The 21401-nt window shown below is 39.6% G+C and overlaps 1 protein-coding gene across 8 annotated transcripts in view; it reads right to left on the bottom strand.

Moving 5' to 3' along the window:
* The window catches only part of MTSS2 (MTSS I-BAR domain containing 2), a 1242959-nt gene that overhangs the window by 991812 nt on the left and 229746 nt on the right, over positions 1-21401 (bottom strand). For all 8 annotated transcript variants that reach the window (XM_044081300.1, XM_044081304.1, XM_044081301.1 and 5 more), the window contains exon 2: positions 12268-12329. In XM_044081300.1, the coding sequence (XP_043937235.1) occupies positions 12268-12329 (62 nt within the window). The remainder of the gene's footprint in view (positions 1-12267; positions 12330-21401) is intronic.

The following is a 21401-nucleotide window of genomic DNA, read 5'->3' as shown; positions in this document are numbered from 1 at the left end:
TTCAGATCTGCTACTCTGAGAATTCTAATTACAGTCCTCAGAGTTTAACACACATCCATTGCTTACAACTGTCCCTTGCACACAATTAAAGACTCACATTTATCTGTATTTAAGAAAGGTTTATTTGTTTGTGCAAGTGTGAAAAAACCTGAAACTCACTATTACTGGTAGATTTTATTACACTTTCATAGTAAAGCATCTGTTTATCCAGTCAAAACGTGGCTATTCTACTGAAAATTGTATCTGTTTTTAAACACCACTAAGCTATTGTTGTTTGATTAAACTTAAACGATCAGTGATCTGGATTTAAAGTTGCAGTGTGCATGTAAAACAAGTTGAAATTAATTTCTGTGAATATAACTGGCTCTCTTCATTATAAATGTGACAGCAGGCATGAAACCACTGTCACTGATGTTACAGGGGAGATGTATTGCCACTCTGAGACCCACTTGTGATGCAAAAATGTCTGGCACTAATGAAGTTTGAATCTCATGACTGCCAGCCAAGGGTAAAGAAAGTGCATACAAGTCTATTTCAATAATTAATTCACATAAAATACCATCTGGCCCTAAGAACATACAAGGAATATGCAGAGCAGTCCAGGGTATGGTCTTCCAATATCTACACACCAAAATGGACTGCACACAGACCACTTACAGAGTTAAGTCTTTGGCCAAGCAGCCACAGACCCCGTTCTCCACAACTCTCACTCTGTGAACCAAAGTTTTCCAGTGCCCACTTTTCCACAGTATCTGCCTTTCACATAACAAATTATTTTTACACACAATTCAGAGGCAGGATAGCAGAATTCTTCAATTCCTCATAGCCTTCTCCTTGGTAGGTAGTTCTGCCAATATTCAGGAATAGCCATGGGCTTCCAGTTACTTGCTACTTTAAGTAAAGTCAAAAGATGAGTACACCAAATAATTTCTTTTATGGTAGTAGACCTACACAGTCTAGTGGGAGATGTGTCATACAGCTTATTAACCAGCAGTGTAAATAATTCTTACCCTCTTTGCAGATAAACAGTGCATAAATGGATGACAGCCGCAATAGCTTAAGGGTTTAAAAATTAGCTTACATAATAAAGACAACAGGGCAAATACAGATTAAATATACAGAGGTTAGCATACACTGAGAAACAAAATAAAAGGTAATAAAAACAGACAGGCTGCATACAGAAATAGCTAAGCTCCAGATACAAAGTACCATGGTTATCAATTACTACAGAACTACTGTTTCTGTCATTAAGTTAAATTAATAACTAGTTCTCACATTCACGTCCACCACAAAATGACGGCATCACCCCCTTCCAAACACAGCACGGCATAGTTATATACAATGTTTTCCACTAGCCCCCAATGGTGGCCACATGACATTTTTTAGACACTGAAAAAAACAGGTGGTTAGACCAGCTCTTTTACTTGTCATGGTAATGTTTCTTCAGGAACAGAAATTTAATTCCCAATACATATCCAAGTCTTCTTCCTTCCTTTGACTGCACACTAATGTCTTAGTGATATGCAAGCCATTAAGTTCACTAGAAATTACATCTGAAATGAAAACTGTTCCTGGTATTCCATCTTTTTGTTACATTCAAAAGAAAAGACAGCAGGTTTGTGGATCCAACACACTCCAAAAGATACTCTCTCCTTTTATTTTAAAAACAATAAATGTCAAGTATCACATTCCTAAGCCATGAGAACAAACTAACTGCAGATGAACAAGCCAGAAAAAAATTAAAAATACATTTTTAACTCTGTTATTTTAGCCATCTGTTGCCCTGGCTTTTCTACCCACCTCCTTTAAAAATCTCAAGCAAGTCTTTTGGAATCATCCCTCAGGAAACAAACTTTGAACAAGAACACAGGTTTTGGTATCTTACCCCATAGCTTTTCTAGACTGGCCATCTTCATTACTATTAGCAGTACCACATCTATGTTGGACAGTCATGTTATAGGATTACAAGGCTAGACTCCATCTAAGACATTTTACATTGTGACTGCTTGCTCTATGCATCCATTTTAAAGGGCCGTGGTCTGCAACCGCAGTAAGCCTTCTACCATATAGGTGGGGTTGTAACTTTTCCAAAGCACAGACAATACCCACACACTTCTCTACAGTTGCATAAGACTCCTCCCTGGCTTGAAGTCTGTGGAAGTATACAACAGGGTTCTCTTCTCTTTCAGAGAAAACCTAGCATAGCACAGTTCTACACCTCTCAGTTACAGGCATCTACCTGTACAATTAATTATTAGCTATACTCTCAGGGTGTCCACTAACAGCCACCCTGAGTTTTTGAAATGCCTGTTCAGAGACTGGTGTCCAGATAACCTTATCTAGTTATTTTTTCTTGGTGAGGTCCATAAAGGGAGGAGTTCAAAATGTGTCTATATTACCTGATCGAATCTTTAGGTTAGCGAATACCTAAACGTCGATCTGGTAATATCGAAAAATTAAAACAACAAACTGCCAATTTAATGTAGGGAATGAATTCCCTCGACCACAAAAAAAAAAAATTTAAGTCAAAATGAAGTGGGGGGCTTTACCCACCACACCCCACACCCCCTAACTAAATATACCAACTCCGATATCGCTTTACAGTGGGGAAAGGGGTAAAATCCACGTAACGGCCAAGGGAATTCTTTCCCTGCGTTAAATCGGCCATTCACTTTTTTTGCTTTCACTATTACCAGATCGACATTTAGGTATTTACTAACCTAAATGTTCAATCAGGTTATAGGAACCCTTCAAATCATCTGCCTTACATGACATTTATTAGTGCTGATAGTCAGACTTTCCGTTTTCAGTCTGTCCCAAACTTTCCTAATATGTTGTACATGCACCAGAACAGTATGTAAATAGCAATGTTATCCAGGTAAGCAAGGGCATAATCTCCTGCTCCTGCTAGGGCATGATCTACCAGCTTCTGGAAAGTTGCAGGGTTATTCTTCATACCAAATGGCATTTTGTAAACTCATACAGATAGGATCACAAATGCTGACTTCTCCCTGGTTGCAGGTGTCAGGTGTACCTTCCAGTAACCTTTGGTCAAGTGCCTCACCCAACTGCTCTAAAGCATCATTCTGCCATGGGCATGGGGTAAGCACCTGTCTCTGTAGTCACACATTCCATAGTTCCATTTCCTGTAGTCCATACAGAACCTGGTACTGTCATCTTTCTTTTGCATCAGCACCACTAATGAGACCCAAGAGCTGTTGGACTCCTGGACTAATCCTAGTTCAAACATGCCCTGCAGTTCCTCTATCAAAGTTTGAATAACCTTTTCAGGCACCCTGCAAGGAGCATGTGAGATGGATACTGTTAGAAGATTCTAAATAATATCAGTTAAATTTCATTTACCATTATTCACTGTCACTTTTTTTCTGCTATTTGAAATATTTTCTTCTATGCATTCTACATTTTTCTCAACAGAATTTACATAGAGTTTGTACTACTTCGATTTGAATTATTCATAAAAGATTCAGCATGAACAGTAATTCGTTTAATATCATATCACTTAAATTATTTAAAAATTCATATTTTATGGTTTTGTTTTGATTTCTTTAAACTGTTACATTTTATATTTTGAATTTTATTTTATCATTAACATTTGAATGCTGTCTGAAATATTTTATCTTAGTTATACTTCATAAATACAGTTTTTGCACTTTAAGCTGCTCAATTAGAAGTTTAATGCTCTCCAGATATACATGATATCATCTCTGTTTTCTTGCTGTACGTCCACATAAAGCTGTTGTCCAAGAATCAGCTAAGAAAGAACTACCTATACTATGACATTCTGTTGTTACATATTCAAATTATTTATACACAAGGCTGTATACTCATATCTATATGTGGGTCACCTTTGGTAGCCCGAAGTTTCAAAACTTTGAAATTCATATGGTCGAGACCATAAGATCGAAGTTTTGAAACTTTGAAAGGTTTAAATGGAGATTATACAATGACCCCCCCATTAAATATTCAAAAGCGTGCACGTTGTAAATCAGAGTTATAGTAATGGAAAAAGGTCCGGTCACCCGGACTTTTTCCATTACAATAACTCTTTTTTCACACTGTTTCGCTATGTTAAACGAGTTTAACATAGCGAGACAGCTTTAAAAAAAGCAACGGAGATTCTCTGTTGCTTTTTTAAAGTTGTCTCGCTATGTTAAACTCCTTTAACATAGCGAGACAGTTTGTAAAAAGCAACGGAGATCTTGCTTTTTCCGTTGCTTTTTTCAAAACTGTCTCGCTATGTTAAATGGGTTTAACATACCGAGACAGCTTTAAAAAAAGCAACGGAGATTCTCCGTTGCTTTTTTTAAAGCTGTCTCGCTATGTTAAACCCATTTAACATAGTGAAAACAGTTTGTAAAAAGCAACGGAGATCTTGCTTTCTCCGTTGCTTTTGCCCACAGTTCTGATGTACTGCGTAGGCATACGCATGAGCAGTACATCAGAACTGCCGCAGAATACCAGACAGCTGCGGAAGGGCAGCAAGGAGGCATTATACAATGCCATTATTTAAGAAAAGTAATTCTTTTTTTTCTTAAATAATGTCATTGTATAATAGCAATAACCCACTTCTGGGTGTGGTTAATGCTGGAATTACCCACGGTTGGCTTTGTTTGGCCACTTGGGCTTCGCCCTCTTGACCAAACCACACCAACCGTGGGTAAATCCAGCATTACCCACACCCAGGCATGGGTTATTGCTATATTGACGTACAGCATGGAATGGGAAATTTACTGTTCTCTTCACTGTAGTGTGATCTCGGAGTTGGTATATTTAATTAGTATAAGGGTGTGGGTGGTGCAGGGGGGCTTACCCCCTGCATAAATGTAAAAAAAAATGGTGTTTTTATTTTTTTTTATTGAACTTCAGAACTCTTAAAACTTCCATATTATGGTCTTGATAATATGAAGTTCGAAGTTTCGAAAGTTCAAGCTTCCAAAGTTGATCCATATATGCACATGTACATAAGCCTACATTTTACTCATCCAGATTATGAAGAAACTGTTTACTCCTTTATATGAGGTGTTTCTCCCCCATAACTTTGTGAAAGGGGCTTTGCTCCTTTGGGAATTACCCATTTAACAGAATGAAATAAATAATAAATTCACTCATTTAAATATGGAGACAACTCTCCTGGAAAGGGAGATAAGGAAAGTATCAGAGAAGGTACAAAAAATAAATACATGGATGAGTGTCCCAAAAAGGTGCACAGGTAGGGGACAGTATGAACTTAGTGGGTTTTACAGAGCTGTTGCTGATTTCATATTTGAGCAAGGCAATAAATAATTAATACTGGAAGTCAGTAGGTATCAATAAGACTAATGCAGACAACAGGATACCAGGGGTACTAATGGGCTGGGACATATTTAAGAGGATCAGGTACTATATACCAGTGACAATTTGATTAAGTGCAGAAGAGAAACTGCTCCTGAAAGCCAAACTAGAACAGCATAGATAAAAGGTCCCTTTAAACTAAAGAGAAGGGGAGAAAAGAAGTGCCACTGGTGAGGGTACAGGGGAAGCATAAGGGTGGAAGGAAAGGAGAACGTAAAATGGATGGTGACACTTTCTACAATGCCAAAAATCAGGCTAAAATCTAGTCAATTGTTTATCATTTTAATGAGTGCAGCATTAAATAGGAGTCTGGTAGGATGGAGAATAGTAGCTACTTTGATAAAAAAGATTGAGAGAGTAATAGGGGAAGAAATGGCAAACATCGGGGAGTGGTCAGGTCAGAAAAGGAAGGGCAAGGACAAAGAGAAGGAAATATAACATAAGTGTTGGCCTTGAAGCCCATGGACCAGAAGGTGGTTAAGAGATTCCAAGCTTCAAGAGAGGGAGAAAGAGAGAGAAGGACTCGGTTTAAGTCCTGGATAATGATGGATTCAGCTATTTGGTGCAGGAATGTATCAGAAAGTAAAAACTTTTGGAGATGTCCCTAAACAATACAGAGTGCATTTTAGATGCCCAGGGTAAGGTACAATTAGCAAATAGTGACAATGCTGTTGTGTGGATTGTAGCAATAGGAAGTGCAAAAATACAAAAGCGATGGCGTGGAATTTTAGAAGAGTAGATTACTGTGTGTTGCAGAAGAGGGTGAAACAAAAGTGATGAGACTGGGAGCAGTTCAGCATTTTTTCCAGAAAGAATGCTTGGGGTGGGCTCCATTAGCACTTGTGCAAGCTGCAATGCCATGTACCTTCTACATGACCTGGCCTATCGCACAGCCCACTAGTTTACCCCTGCTGACCAGTAAGCACATTCCTGCAAATCAATAATCAATGCAAATATGACATCTATGCTAAAAAGCAGTGTACAAGGAAATACATAGTTGCCCAATGTATAGGGAATTCCAGCTTCTGAGAATGGATGAAGAACTACCTCCACACAGGGAAATGCTGATAGTATTTATAATTCATTAGGAAAGGTCATATGATATAGCAACATCATATGTGCTTTTTCTAACCATAAGGATTTTCCTTAATGAGCCCATGGGTGGACTGAATCCAAGTGGTAACTACCAAAGTAAAAGGAGCTGGAGAACTGTCCTTTTACCAAGTACAGAACAGAGTCTGAAATGCCATAGTACCAAACCAGTTTCAATATCTCGAATCATATTTGCGGCATAAGCACCTGGTGAATGTGTGCAATGTAGACCACATGGCTGTGCTGCACATGTTTATGATGAAGCCATTCTTTATGCAAACACTTGAAACAGCCAGTCTAATAATGATGCAGGCTTTGTCTACAACAGTTTACTTACCAGATACTAACAAATGGTGCAGTTAGCAAGCCAGATAAAAGGGGTACACTTGGCAACTCTGAGTTACCTCTCCCTGGACAGAAAGATGCACACATTACCACCTCTGTAGGCTACTGACCAAGAAGCCTTTGCCCTTAGGGATTTCACTTTACTCTGGCACTTCAGGAGAGGGTAGCAAACAGAAGAGTAAATCAGATCTTGTTATGTTTAAGAAAAAAGTTAAAAGATTTAATAGAAATACAAAATGTAAATACTTGCAAGACAATGAATAATACAAGCTAGACCCTCACCTCATATTTTATAACAGAATGCTATATCAGTCCTTTATTTCATTCAGTAAAACAAATGTAACATGGCTTTTAAAGTTAACTGAATACTTAGTTACTTAAGGTCTGCTATTTTTCATCAAGTCTCTTTTTAAGCACTTTTAGCATTGTTATATATTCTTTGTCCTAGCATGGCTGAGAAGGGCCTGTGGTCCTATTCAGTTAAGTTCTTAATAAAGACATAAGTTAATAAACAGCTGTCCATCTTCGACTCACACACACTCATTTCAGGTAAAATCCAGAACTAGCATTGTGCATCTGTGATGCGATAACTCTCCCTCCCCTGCTTTTGGTCCTTGGAAAGAAAATAGGCAGGCAAATGGAATGACTCAGGGGAACTCAAGAATCAGTTTTTGGAAGGAACATGTATTCATTATGTGGGACATTTAACACAAACAAGGGCATGAAGCTCCAAGATCTTGCATGCACAGGTGATGATACCAGAAAGACAATTTTTCAAGAAACCACCTTCCATGATGCCAAGTTAATGTGCTCAAACAGTGGACATGTTAGTTTGCTGATTGGGGAGATCAAGTCCCATTGAATGGAGAAATTCTTGAAAGGACTCTGTTTTAAGTAAATGACTTACCATTTGTTGTTGGGCCACAATGCTGCACAAGGTTATGAAGGGCAGAAAAAGCTGACCATGCTCTCTGAAGATGTAAAAATTGAACCCTCAGCCCTAGAGGTGGTCTGATCACCTGCATCCTGACCAGCTGGGAAAATACAGAATACCATTTTGTCCAAAATGAGAAACAGTTTAAACTAGAGACACAGGCCTGCTGAGTGGAGGGTTTCTTAGTGGTCGCAGCAAACTCTAAAAGCACATCTAAGAGATTTGTTGGCAGCAGGGAGATTAGACCAGAAGCTAGGCACCACAGTGGAGCTGACAGTCACCCTAGCCAGGGGAGGGAGGATCCATTGCTAGACTGAAAAAGTTTACTGCACTACCAAGGATCTGAGTGCCCAAAACAAGGTCCTTCTCAGACACCAAGGGGTGTGATGACAATGAGTGTTGGTCTTTCCTACAAAAACTTTGTGATTGGTGATGGAATAAGAGGGGATGATGGGAAAGCATATTAGAATCTTCCAAGACACAGGAAATAAAATTCAGCACCTACATCTCATTTGTCCTACTGAACTAAACAGAAAAGGGGAAGGATTGTATTTTCACAAGAGGTAAACAGCTCAATCTCACAAGTTCCAAACTTCCAAAAGACACAGAGCTGAAAGATTCTCAAATCTTCAGCTGCAAGGGCTATGGTTAGCAACTCAGAGTCCACCAGGTTACTGACCTCCTTTGGTATCTGGACCACTGAGACACTGATGACCAATGATCTAACTTCCTTCACTGGAAATGATTTGTGTCCAGTGGTATTAATCTGTACGGACTTGCCTGTTTAGATCTCAAGCAGAAAACTGGTTGTCTGACTGAAGGATGAGAGGCCCCAGATGGAGCTGCATTTCCAAGGCTTTCAGGGCAAAAAAATGACTGCTCAAAACTTCAGCTATTTGAAGTGGCCCAGAGTTCATTCTCTGAGGTTAGCAACAACACATTTTGGACAGCATAGGAACAGAGAAAAGTTCCCCATTCTCAAAGTGCGGTATCCATTATCAGACTCTGTGTCAGACCAACCTGCAAGAAGGGAAGGCCTACCAAAAGGTAAGTTAGAATGATCAATCCCTCCAGTGCTTGGTGGAAGGGATCTGACTTCAGTCAAAGGACCATGAATGAATGTTGGCTTTAAAGCAAATGGCACCTTACAATCCACTTTAACACCTACCTTCCTCAGACATGCAAATAGCAACATGAAGACTTTTATTGACCTAATGGCTGCAACATTTAGTACACCCTGAGCATGGACTCTGCCTTGCACCCTCACACAGGCTACCAATGCTATCACCTGCAAGGTGCTTTCTAAGGGCAACTTAACTGGTACTGGAGGATCTCCAACACCATTCCTATGAATGTTGTCTAATGAGAAGGTGTCAAGTGAACATATCCCAATTTATGTTCACTTCTAGGAATTGTAACCATACAAGTGCTCATTGTAAGGTCAGTTCAAAGAAGACCCTGGGTATTGCTAACAGAAACTGGCTATCCAGTTGGAAAAAATATGGAACTCATTCAATTACAAGGTCATAAAGGACAACATGCTGGCACATACTGGGTGCTAGTGACAGCCCAAATAAAAACACTTTGCTGAAAGTGATATCCATCTAAACCAAGCAAGCATGTGCCAGAAGGTGTTCATCATGTCTAATGAAGCTATCTGTGGAGTCCTGCAGATCCAGAAGCAAGAGAACCTAAAGGATCACCTTCTGGAACTACACAGACCATATGTAATGACCCAAAATGGGATGAAAATCTGTCATCTTGAAGAGATGCTATGAAAACTCTAAACCTTGATGAGACTACAGGCAGCTGCTATGGCCTCTTTTCAGCATTACAGACTGGGGCTTATCACAAAAGCTTCCCTGATATGGATTAGTCTGTCAGTAGGGCTCTCAGAAGGTACCAGTTAGCTCCACAAAATGGTCAACAGTGACCTCATCCAGGACTCACTAGTTCTTGGTGATAGAGATCCAAATCAGAGTGAAATTGAAAAACTGACCTTCTACAGGCAGATCAAGGACAGAGTTAGGATAGTAGCAATGTGGCTGTTGGAGTTGTCCTTTCGAGTGACCTAGCTGCACAAAAGAAAAGGGTTAAACTCGTGTTTCTCAAGTGCCTTTGTGAAGCAACAAGAAAACTTATTCCTGTTTTGAAGAGACAATTAGAGAGGATCATAAAGGCCCTCTGCAGTGCTAAAGGCATGTTTGCCTTTCAGGAGGTTACTGATAAAGTCCTGAGAGGAACAACCAAAGAGCACCCCCCTTCCTGAACTTGGTGCCTAGGACACCAAGTTCTCCCTTAAACAAAGACCTCAGCTACATCTTCCCATTCGGGGATATAAGTAAGCATGTAGTACTAGCTACAGCATCTGTAAAGACAAATTTATATAAGGCTAAACAGAATCTCATCACAGGGGCAGCTGACAGGGACTAAATGATATCCTTTGAGTCTGGATGCAGGGAGGTCCACAAGTCCTTCTAATGCCTGGTCCACCAGGTAGGCTACAACTTGGGCAGGAGAAATTAAGAATATAGGGTTCTAATCCCCAGTGTGACAGAAGAAAACACAATCTTACCACATGTACCCAGAGATTATGACTCTATCAGATGGCACTATGGAAAAATACTGTTGCCTATGGGACCTATGCTGGATCAAACTGATCACATAGGAGTCAGCCCAAAGATACTTAGTTAAATATTTACTTAAATTAGACAGGGGTTACATACTGTGCCCACCTGCTTAGGGTCCACAATTGCAGAACAGGTTTGTCTCCAGGCTTAAAAAGTAGCATCCTCAATGATTGGCTTCACAGGCAGTATGATCTAGACAGCTTCTAGGGCTTTCTTCTAAAATATGCAATAAGGCACTTCTGAGAACAAGGGATACAAATAGGAGGCCACCTCATGCCAGACATCATGACATTTAAGGTGTCTCCCTGATCCAGATCAGAACCTGGAGAAGAGAACACTCACCCATCCATGTCCATTTCGAAGACAATGACCTCCCGATTTTCTGACTCCCGACAGGGAATTGAGAAGTTGTCATCCTTGACAAGAGCAGTGCATGATTAAGGGAGAGAAATGCATTTTATTTTTAGGAGTAAACAGAAATAGTGTGTTTTTGTTCTAGTTCTGAGTCTTGGCTAACTATTGACAAAGATACCATAAACTGAGATAGAGAGGTGTTGAGGTTGGAAAGTTATCACTTAATCCCCATTCTGTACCATAGTATATGAATGTGTGCATGTGTGTTTATGTGTAAGTAAAATAATTCTGCTTGAATTTCAGTTACTATTGGTAAGGTTGCATTATTAGGCACTGGGCTCAGTCTGAGGTGAGTGAAAACCTAGGTTACCGGTGATTATAACTGATCTATAGATGTACATGTAAATCTCATTTGAGTGTGAAAGGGCTTGGCTATTATCCAAGTCTACAACACACATATACTACAAGGCCAACTGACCTTTGTAAATTATCTGGTACTAGCTGTGGGGTTCAAACCCTGTACATCTAGTTCCATCACATATTAAATATTGATGGCAATGGTGAGAGGTTAAACCCTGTAGACCCTTTCTGCCACTTTACACTTAAATTAGTTTTTAAATATCTTTCAAATGCAGTACATCTCTAAATCAGGACATGGTTTGACAATCTCTACAAATACAGACTACACTACAGATGTGAAAGTCTCAGAAATCCGAAATGTGAACCACAGGCTGCAAACTACTCAGTCGACAAACTAAAGTGGTTTACAAGTTGCAGCTCACCAAGCAAGTACAATTTGCTGCACATTTCAAACAAAACCCAAAGTTTTACTTTGCAGTGTAGTAATGACAAACTGAAATCATAGACAGACTGAAATGCAACATCTAGAGTTCTGCAATAATAATCTTGTGTTTTAAGTAAATCAGATGCTATGACACTTATTTACATACTTTATACAGACAGGGGCATTAAAACAGTTACTGAACGAAATGGAAAGAGCCCCAAGGAAGTTGTACACTTTTAAATGAGATAGGCATGCTGTCTCACATGCAAACACAACATAAGACATCTTAAAATAAAAACATGGATTCACAAAAGCATTAACCTGGTGTTAACTAGGACGGAAGACAAAAGTTTAAAAAATGGCACATTAAACCTCAAAGAAGAGATAAAACGACCATTTTCAGTAAATGTTCACCTACTGGGATTTATCTGACTATGGGGAAGACTTTCTGATGAACACTTGCTTTGTTTTTTTTTAATCCTCTAGAATGCACTGTGCTTTATTTAACAAGACATGATACAGAAAAAGGCATAATGATGCTTCCTTAGGCTACATACCAAACACAATGTAACATTTTAGTTTAAGCATCATCTCTTGGTGCAGCCCACAACCCACATCCCTGTCTTGGGGGAAAAAAAAACAAGGTAGAGAAATTCTTAAATCAGGACAGAAGCGACAGCTACACTGCCAAAGGCACACAATACAGCATGAATGAAATCATATATGATCATTAATACATTCTAGAAGAGATTTGATTGTAATGATGGAGTACTTACCTGAGCTGCGAATGTAGCTTTGTTGCCTTGGAGTTAAAATCCTCCCAGACTGGATAGGAACCCTAAAAGAAGCAAAACAAACAAACAATATCAGTGTACCCAGAATGGTTAAAAACTCTCTCTCTCTCTCTCTATATATATATATATATATATATATATGTATACATATGTATATATATATATATATATATATATATATATATATATATATACATATGTATATATATATATATATATATATATATGTATATACATATGTATATATATTTGTTTTTTTCATAATTATTTTTTTCCTTACAGCATCTTCTAGTACACACAATCTGTTCCGCTATCCAATACTGCCCTCCTGAAACTAGCCATATATTTTAAATACCTTTCTAATTTTGAAAACTTTCACTAGAAAGATAATTCTAGTACTAAATTATAATAATTGATGTGGCTTATAAAAGAGACTTTTCTAGCATCACTGTAGCAGCTTAGATGAAAAAAAGGAGGGTCAATTAATGGCAGTTTCTCCCAAGACTCACCTGCACCCAGGAATGCATACAGAGGAGCTATTAGTATCAGCAGGTAGGGGTCTGCAGGATGCATTCAATCTGTCTTACACAAAGCAGCAGGCTATAGGAAATAGGACTTTAGAACAGCAATGTTGCTTTGTTCAGTAGATGTATGCACCTGCCCTTTCATTACTATGGGTACCAAATTATATATCAGTTTGTCTTATGGCACAGAACAATTTTCCCAAGCCACCACAGAGGTGTAATTGCTGCTGCACAGTTCACTGTCCAGTACCATCAGTCTGTAGTGACCACAGCCCATTACAACATATTGAACAGCGATACAATACAAAGTACTCTGAAAAATGTTACATACGGCATACACAGTGCTGATTTAGTACTGCTTTTTTGAAATTTTGATTAAGGAAGCGCACCAGAGATAGTGTGTCATTAAGTATATGGTCACAGCTCATGCTATTAAAGAGCATACCTCAAATTCTGTTCAAGCAAGGTTATCAGAGAGAAAGCTAGCTTTTATGTAGGAAAAATGGCCCCCCACACCAAGTCTGGCATGCAGTAACCTTGGAGTTTATATACTCTGGTTCCCCTATAAAGTGTGTAGAACAGCTTGTCTCCTCACAGAAAAACTCAAGCTTTTTCTTCAGGTCAAGTGTTTCAATTACTGTTTCTTCAGCTTTGCAATTAACGTCGTTCAGTACTAAGAGGGGCAACTTGGTTTACACTTGCATGATACAATCAGTGGCTAAATGGAATATTTAAAAAATTCATACCGAAGTTCTACTTAAAATAAATCCACTTTAGAAGGTATGTTTAAAACCGACATGTCCTTCATCTCCCCCAGACCCTCTGTTTCTTACACCACCACTGACCCACTCCAAAACCTTGTTCTCCATAAAACCACCAGCAATCTAACTTCTATTTCAATTATAGCAAACATAAAAAGTGCATTAAAAGTAATGCATTAATTTTCCTGATATTTACAGTTTCTGCCCAAAAGATCCCATAAAGCTAGTCAACCCAGTTTTCTCAAAACCTCTAATATTCATTAATAATCCTTTTAACATTTGTTTCTACTCTGGTAAGCAAAAGATAAGTAAAGTAAATTTGTTTACAGCAAGAATTGCCTCATATAGTTTCAAAACACATATTAATTAAATCTCTCCTAAAAGTACTGTCCCTCTCCCGTATCATAGCCTACCATCCAGTTACGAACATTCTAGAAATAAATATATACTACTAAGTACTGGAAAATTAAGAAGCATGATAACCTGACACACGTACAGCAAGGTTTTTGTCCCAATTTATGTATTATAACAGCAATTTATTAATTAACTGACCACATACATTCAAATATGAAAAAATGTCTGCTAAATGGAGGGGAGTACACTTCAAGGACTTAAAACATGCCTCAAACGCTCCACCACAATATGCTATCAGTCAAACTGTCGTGATTTTCTTCAGGAGATAATAAAGTGGTTCAGAAATTAATTAAGTAACAAAACATTGCAGGTTATATACATATATTTACATATAAGTACACAAAAGAAATAAGAAAAAGAACAAAGTGACGAAAACTTACTTTAATAATATGCACTTCTATCTCCTGGACACAAATGCCTTCAAATAACGTTGTGTATTATTAAACAGAGTTTGCTGCCAGGTCATTCTTTTCCTTAGAACAGTGCAGGTTCATTTGTTTAAAGGGATTTGCTCTCAAAGGGAATTTCTTGGCATCCAAGTATCATGCACATAATAAGACAGCTATGATCAAAGACCCAGTCATAATCCTTGAGGTTATATTCATCCTTACCAGCTTCACTTATCATGTTCCTCTCATCCAACCCACATCATCGTTAGCCCTTTCTAGATTTTATTTTCAGCTATCTAAGAAACACCTTTAGCACATACTCACCTGCTCCAATAATTGTCATATACTGCACACATTTGTTTTATGCACTCACATAACAGATTTTATCCTATTTATGTACTGTGTACTTTTATTTGTATGTGCATATTTTATGTTTGTAAATGTGATTGCCTGCAGGTCCTGATTGTGAATGAAAAGTCTTCTGATCAGCTCACCCACCCAGGCACTAAATGAAATATTCATTAGCCAGTAAGTGCTGTGGACACCAATGGTCATTCTGCAGTGCCAGCACAAAACTCTCCCAATGTGCTGCTACTTTACAATATAATAACATTTTAAGCTAATATATTGATAAATGATTTAAAATTATATACCAAGACCAGGGATGTATATAATGTGGTGCACTTTCTCTCTCTCTCTCTCTCTCTATATATATATATATATATATATATATATACACACACACACACACACACACACACACACACATATATGTACACACACACACATGTATACACATATGGTTCCATGCCATTGAACTGAGAAAACAAAATTATGAAACACAAAATGTCGAAGACATTAAATATTGAAAGTGGAATTTGCCCTTTCCCCACTGTTGTATGATCCTGTAGTTTGAATATATTATTAGCGGCGGGGGGGGGGGGGGCACAGGGGGCTTGCCTTAAGTTTGATATTTTTATGTATTTTAGTATTATATTTTTTGATATATAAATAAATATAAAATATGTAGAAATCTATTAATGTGCAATTCATATATCATATACCATATACCACAGAGCAACATATAAACGTTAAATAACAGTTTAGACTTGTATTTCCATTTCTCCATGTCTTTTTACAGGTCAGTGCATCACGGACTGGTTTATCATTACAATTTCTATCTTCATCACAGCAGTCTATGAATGATATCCACTTTCATTCACACATTTGTTCTTCTCTCCAGCCTGTTCTATGTGCTACCTTCTACAATATTGATATGTTTACAGCTATCAACAGTCTCCCTTAAATATACACCATGAATGATTTAACACCTTAGCTACGGAGTTATATAGTAAGTTTTACAGTTGTGTAGTAGTGCTGCTTTTCACGCTTCCACTATGTTTTTTCAATAGTATCTTTAAACAGAATGTGATAAAAGAAATGAATTCCAGCACATGTTGTTTTCACAGAAAGGGTGGTGCACCAACACTGTCTCCTGCAAAACAACTGTGACTTTTTCTGCAATCAGAAACTATTACTGCAGAGCCAGCTATGAAAGAAACCAAAATCAGACACTCATACTGCAGAAAACTTAATTTACTATATATGCATGCTCCTTGCAAAACCTTGCATGATGGCTCTTCTATCTGTACCCTAAAACCCTATTTGTTCCATGGGATCATAGCTAAGCATCCTTAGAATAGGAAACAGCCTTGTGGCCCTATCAGTCCAGCCACTCCCAAACAGTGATAGTCGGGAGGTACGGAGCAGGCCAGCATGCTGGGCACATGGAGGGGCCTGCACAACCCCAGTGGAGTGCAGTGACACCTTGAGGTCTGCTGTGTGCTTAAAAAAGCTACAGGGAGCATGCCTGTATGCACTAAATACCCTGGCTTCCATGCATCTGCACTATGGCAGTATGTGATGCACAAACCCATCCTCCATGGGTGCAACACCTACTGCTCCCACTAGGTGTCACCTAGAAGGCAAATCAATGTTGTCTCCCACCCAAGAGGATGGGCAAGCCATCAGCGGTCACTCTAAACAGTTGTTTACATTTCTATTTCAGGAAGAAAAAATGTTACATCATTTGTGCATAACATGTCCTTGAATATTTTAAAGCAGTGAGCAATTTAGAAAAGCCAAAAATGTAATTATCCAAAGAAAACAAATGCCCTACAGTGACTGCCTCAAAAAACTCCAGCTTTACTCCGTAGCATATCGCCTACTCTGAGGTGATCTCTGCCTAACATATAAAGCTATGTCAAACCCAGAGCTGTTGGACATGCTACACCTAAAGAAATACCAATCCCTTTGAGCTACATGCTCTAGGGACCTTAACCTTGTCACCACAATAAACAGGACATGCTGGAGGGATAGATTCCTGTCCCAGAGACTTTCCATACTTTGGAGCAGGCTACCCATCTATGTCAAGCAAAGTTCTTCATTAGCACTCTTCAAGAAAAATCTTGATGAGTGGATGGGAAATATGAAATACACCCCGGGGATCACTTCTGTGTCTCTACTCGACAGTGGCACAGGAACATAACTTTCTTGGGTGGCGTAAGCCAGGGAACCTTGTTGGCTAGGCTTACGTAGGCCCTTGGGCCGAAAGCCTAGTACCTACCTATGAATCTATGAAAGACTTCTGAAATTGATACATCAAATGTAATACTTAAAACTGCCACCATTCACCAACACTGGATTCTGGTTTCCCTATTTACTGATTAAAGTATTCTCTTCAAAGTAAATATTTTCCAAAAAGACTGTCCTAACCACTCTGCAGATGTTGATGAAAGCAGTTTTACTCGCTACTACCTCTCATTATGCAGCTGTTTTGTTAGTTTAATAGTCAACAGAAGTATTTATTTATTTGTTTGTTTGTATTTCTTTTTCAGGGTGCAGCACTGGCCTCCATAGCCCTGTTACTGACTCAGCCCAGGAGCAGTGTCTGATTAAGTGACTTGCTCAGAGTCACACACGCAACGGAAGCTGAAGGAATCAAACCTTGCACCACTGGAACACAAGAAGCAGCTTGTTAACAGCTCCTTAATCCTCTAAATCAACTGTCAGGGACCAAGTGAAAACTAAATGTTATTAATAACTTCTAAGAAAGTGCAAGAAATATCAAGCCACAGCTGATTACCAACAATGTCTCTAAGATTGCCCTTACTCTGGGTGTCATGAAACCCAAAGTCAGCTGCTATAGGGCACAGAGGAATTTGATGAGCTAGGTTCAACTAGCACAAACATATTCCTGTCCCATCAAGGAGAGACATCTAGTTGACAAGCCTGATACAGTGAGAATGCATGTGTTACATCTGACTACAAGAACCCTCCATGATGGGTTTAAAGTTAGGCTGAATCCCAAGCAATACCATTAGGGTGGAAAAGTAAGTCCTAGAAAACTGACTTTGTAAAAGTACCTCAACACCCAGAGTTACATTCAAGACAAAAATTCTTGATGGAATGCAATGAGGACCAATGGGATGTAGCACAATCAATGCAACACCACTCATCACAAAATGCAGTCATTCTGCTATGGGACTGGCCTTTGGATCCAGCATTTACCAATTGGTAGTTTTCCAACTGATGGAAGAGCATAACTTAGTCAGAAATTTATCTGCATAAGTGCCTGCTTGGCAATTGTAAGACCTCCCTTCACTAGAGTAAGAAATGGGTCAGTTTTCCAAAACCTCTGCACCATTCTGTGGCTGCATCTCAGCTGCAGGTAAACTTCCAGACTGCAAAGGACCCTCTCCCTCCATTTTATTTTACTAAAGAAAACAGCAAGGTTGAAAGACTGATTCAAGCAACCCACATAAACTACCTTAGGATGGCAGCAAAATTTGCTCTGATGGAAGACCTAGCCATGTAAAAGTCCACAATTGATTCCACACCAGAGTACTGGAAGCTCTGAGATATATCATTTAGATGTGATGACCACCAGGAAAAGCATTTTCCAAAAGTAGATCTTAAACAAAACTAAACTAGTACGTCCAACTAGTGGTTAGCCAATTGGCCTACCATGAAGTGATGGTCCACTTGAAGGGTAGGGGGCTCCTCAACGGAAGATGGAGATCCAACACCATTTTAAGGAATTGTCTAACCAAATGGTGGTAATCACAAGTGTGCTTCATTAGTGTCATAGGTTTGTTAGAGACTTCACAAACCTTGAAGACCCCAGCTATCAATGCTAGCAGAATGAGGGGAATCTATATCAGCACCAAGACCCTGAGATGTTGCATGTTGCCCCCACAGGAACAGCGGGCAATAATGGCAAGGGCTTGGAGGGTTTCCTGTATTACTATGGCCTACAGGACCAGAAACCACTCCCTTCATGGCCACCAAGTAGCAACAGAAATAAGTTGCAGTCCTCCTTTACTGAACTTTGCTGGGAGACACAGCACCAGGTGGAATGATGAGTAAAGGAATCTTCCATGCTACAGGAGGGAGAATGCATACACTCTACGTCCTTCTTGCCCTGCCTCACACACCACACAAGAGGTGAAAGATCACATTCTCCTAACTGGGAGAACAGGCTGATCGCTGGAGTACCCACATTTCAGAAGATCCTGCCCATGCATGGCCTTTGAACTCTTTGCTTCAGAACAGGAATGCAGCCCCAGGTAAGAACAGCTGACATCATGTTGATTTCCTCTCTGATCTAAGACAGTGAAAGAAGGATGCCATTATCTATGGGTTGGTGCCAGGTAAGCATCACTTTCTTACACAAGGGGTATAGCATTGGGTTCCCCTTACTTGTTTAGATACCACACAATTGAGCAGTAGCCTGAAAAGATGAAAACAGGGCCCAGAAGCAGGCATTTACACAAGATCATCAGGGCCAGGAGTGTAGTTCTAACCCCTAGATGGTTGAAAAGCCTTCTTGCACTTCTTTGATTGTTCTGGACTAGAAGAAGAAAAGGAAACAAAGGTGGATGGGAGAGGGCATACCCTCTACAGGCCCTATGCAGATATAAGATGCTGTTCTTTACAATATCATAAAACAGGTCCTGGATCAGCTTGTCAAATAGCCAATCCCCACAAAGACTTCATGCCCAGGGGAGGACAGCTTCTGCTAAGCCATCCTGCACAGGCAAACATCCAAGCCTATGGCCCTGGTCAAAGAATTCACACAGCTGAAATTACAACAGGACACACACTATCCGAACACAGAGGCCAGGGTCAAGAGCCCATAGATTCATGAAGGTCTTCCTTTATCCCACATCAAGGAGCTCTTTGAACTTGTCCTGTACCTGCGTAATTTGGCATGCTTGGTATAAACACATGTGAGGTGACTGGCTGAGTGCTCCAATTCCCCACCTTGGCAGAGGAAGAAACCATTTTGCCGCACCTGTCTAAAGCATTTCATTCTCTCAATTCTTTATTTACTGGCAAGAAGTCAAAGTGCTGTGATTTCTAGGATTTAAGACTGAAAGACAAGATCAGGTAGAATTCAGCATGAGGATGTTTGGTGAAATCCTCTGTGCACTCTGGTAGTGCACTATAGAGGACAGCCATTTTTATGAAGCTGATTGAGCAGAATATGGGTGCCTCCAGACCGGTCTGATGGTATCCATAACAACACGCTCCAAAGGAGGAATTAATCAAGGTACTTCTCCCTCAAAACTGTACAAGACATAATTGGTGGAGATGGTCAAGATTTTAGTCCAGTATGCTCCTTACAAACCTGACAGAAATCCAAAAGGAGGGATCATCTGGAAGAGAAGTGCAAAAGGGGTGTGGTCTCATTACCCATTACCAAAAAGGAACCAGGAATTGTGGGAGATCCATAACTCCCTGCTAACTACAAGCACCAGTAGGCACTAGCGACTGGGTGAAAGGGAAATGTCACTGAAGCATACTCCAGCTGACAGCAGTGCATAGTGTGAACATGCATGTACTGGGGAGTGTGCAGGCATCAGATTTAACTCAATAATCATATTATCAAACATGTCCATCTCTAGCTTCTGCCACACATCCATGCTGTAAGGTGTGAGCTTCTCTGTCAGATAGCAAGGTGGATCCTCCTTCAGTGAGGCATGCTGACCCATAGTCCACTGACTGGAGTCCATAGTCCTAAATACCCTTGATCCACAGCTAAACAACTCAATGGATAGAACTCCAGATCTGGGTTGGCTGACAAAGGTACCAGCTGACCATTTACAGCTTGGACAGTGAAATAACTATTGGATATCACCCTGCACCCTTCTCCCACAAGAGTGGGAGCCAAGGGCATATTGTTGAACAAATGGCACATCTTCCCCATTTACAAGTTCCTCAATGAAAATTAAGGACCAGTTCAAACATAAATCCTCACTAGTCAAGGGTGAGCATACCTCTTGAAGAGAATGTGGGAGTCAGATGGACAGCAAACTTAAGCCAAGGTGATTCAAGCCTGAACTTTGAGTGTTTGCCCTTATGGTGATGCTAGGATGAATGCCTACAGCTGTGGCAATCACATTCTTACTGTTCTGCTAATGTTTCTTACAAAGAGCTACTGATTACACCCATTTTGGTGAAGTTGGCCAACAGTTTTTCCTTACTTTGCCACACTGTTGGCATTGTGTTCTGCTCCACAACAGTACAGGCAGTGCCAGCACAGAGTCTTGTAATCTGACAGCCACAGGGACACATATATGATGAGATTCAGTTGTGTAAGCGCAAGATTTTACAGAAAATAGAACAGGTTTATATACGAACTGCTGGGGCAGTAAATCACCATGCTCCAGTGATGAGTGTGAATGTAGAGCCATCACATTACATCATTGTGCTCATAAAGGCATGTGGATGTCCAGAAGTATAACACTTTGCAAAAAAAGTGCTTAACTGGTGGAGAAATGCAACCCAACCTATCATGATGCATGAAGAAAGGCCCTTGTACTTTGATCAATACAAATAAAATGTGTTTACCTATGCCTGTGTAACTTGGCTCATAGGTAAAAAGTGCCCATGAAGGAGGAGTTCACTTAAGTGACAAAATACAGGGTGATAACTTGTATATAAATGGAAGGTAAGAGACTTTT

This window comes from Protopterus annectens, chromosome 8.part0 (assembly GCF_019279795.1).
Source record: "Protopterus annectens isolate FY-2018-M chromosome 8.part0, PAN1.0, whole genome shotgun sequence".
NCBI lineage: Eukaryota > Metazoa > Chordata > Ceratodontiformes > Protopteridae > Protopterus > Protopterus annectens.
The sequence above is the reverse complement of the archived record's forward strand: the minus strand, read 5'-3'. Positions and strand labels throughout refer to the sequence as shown.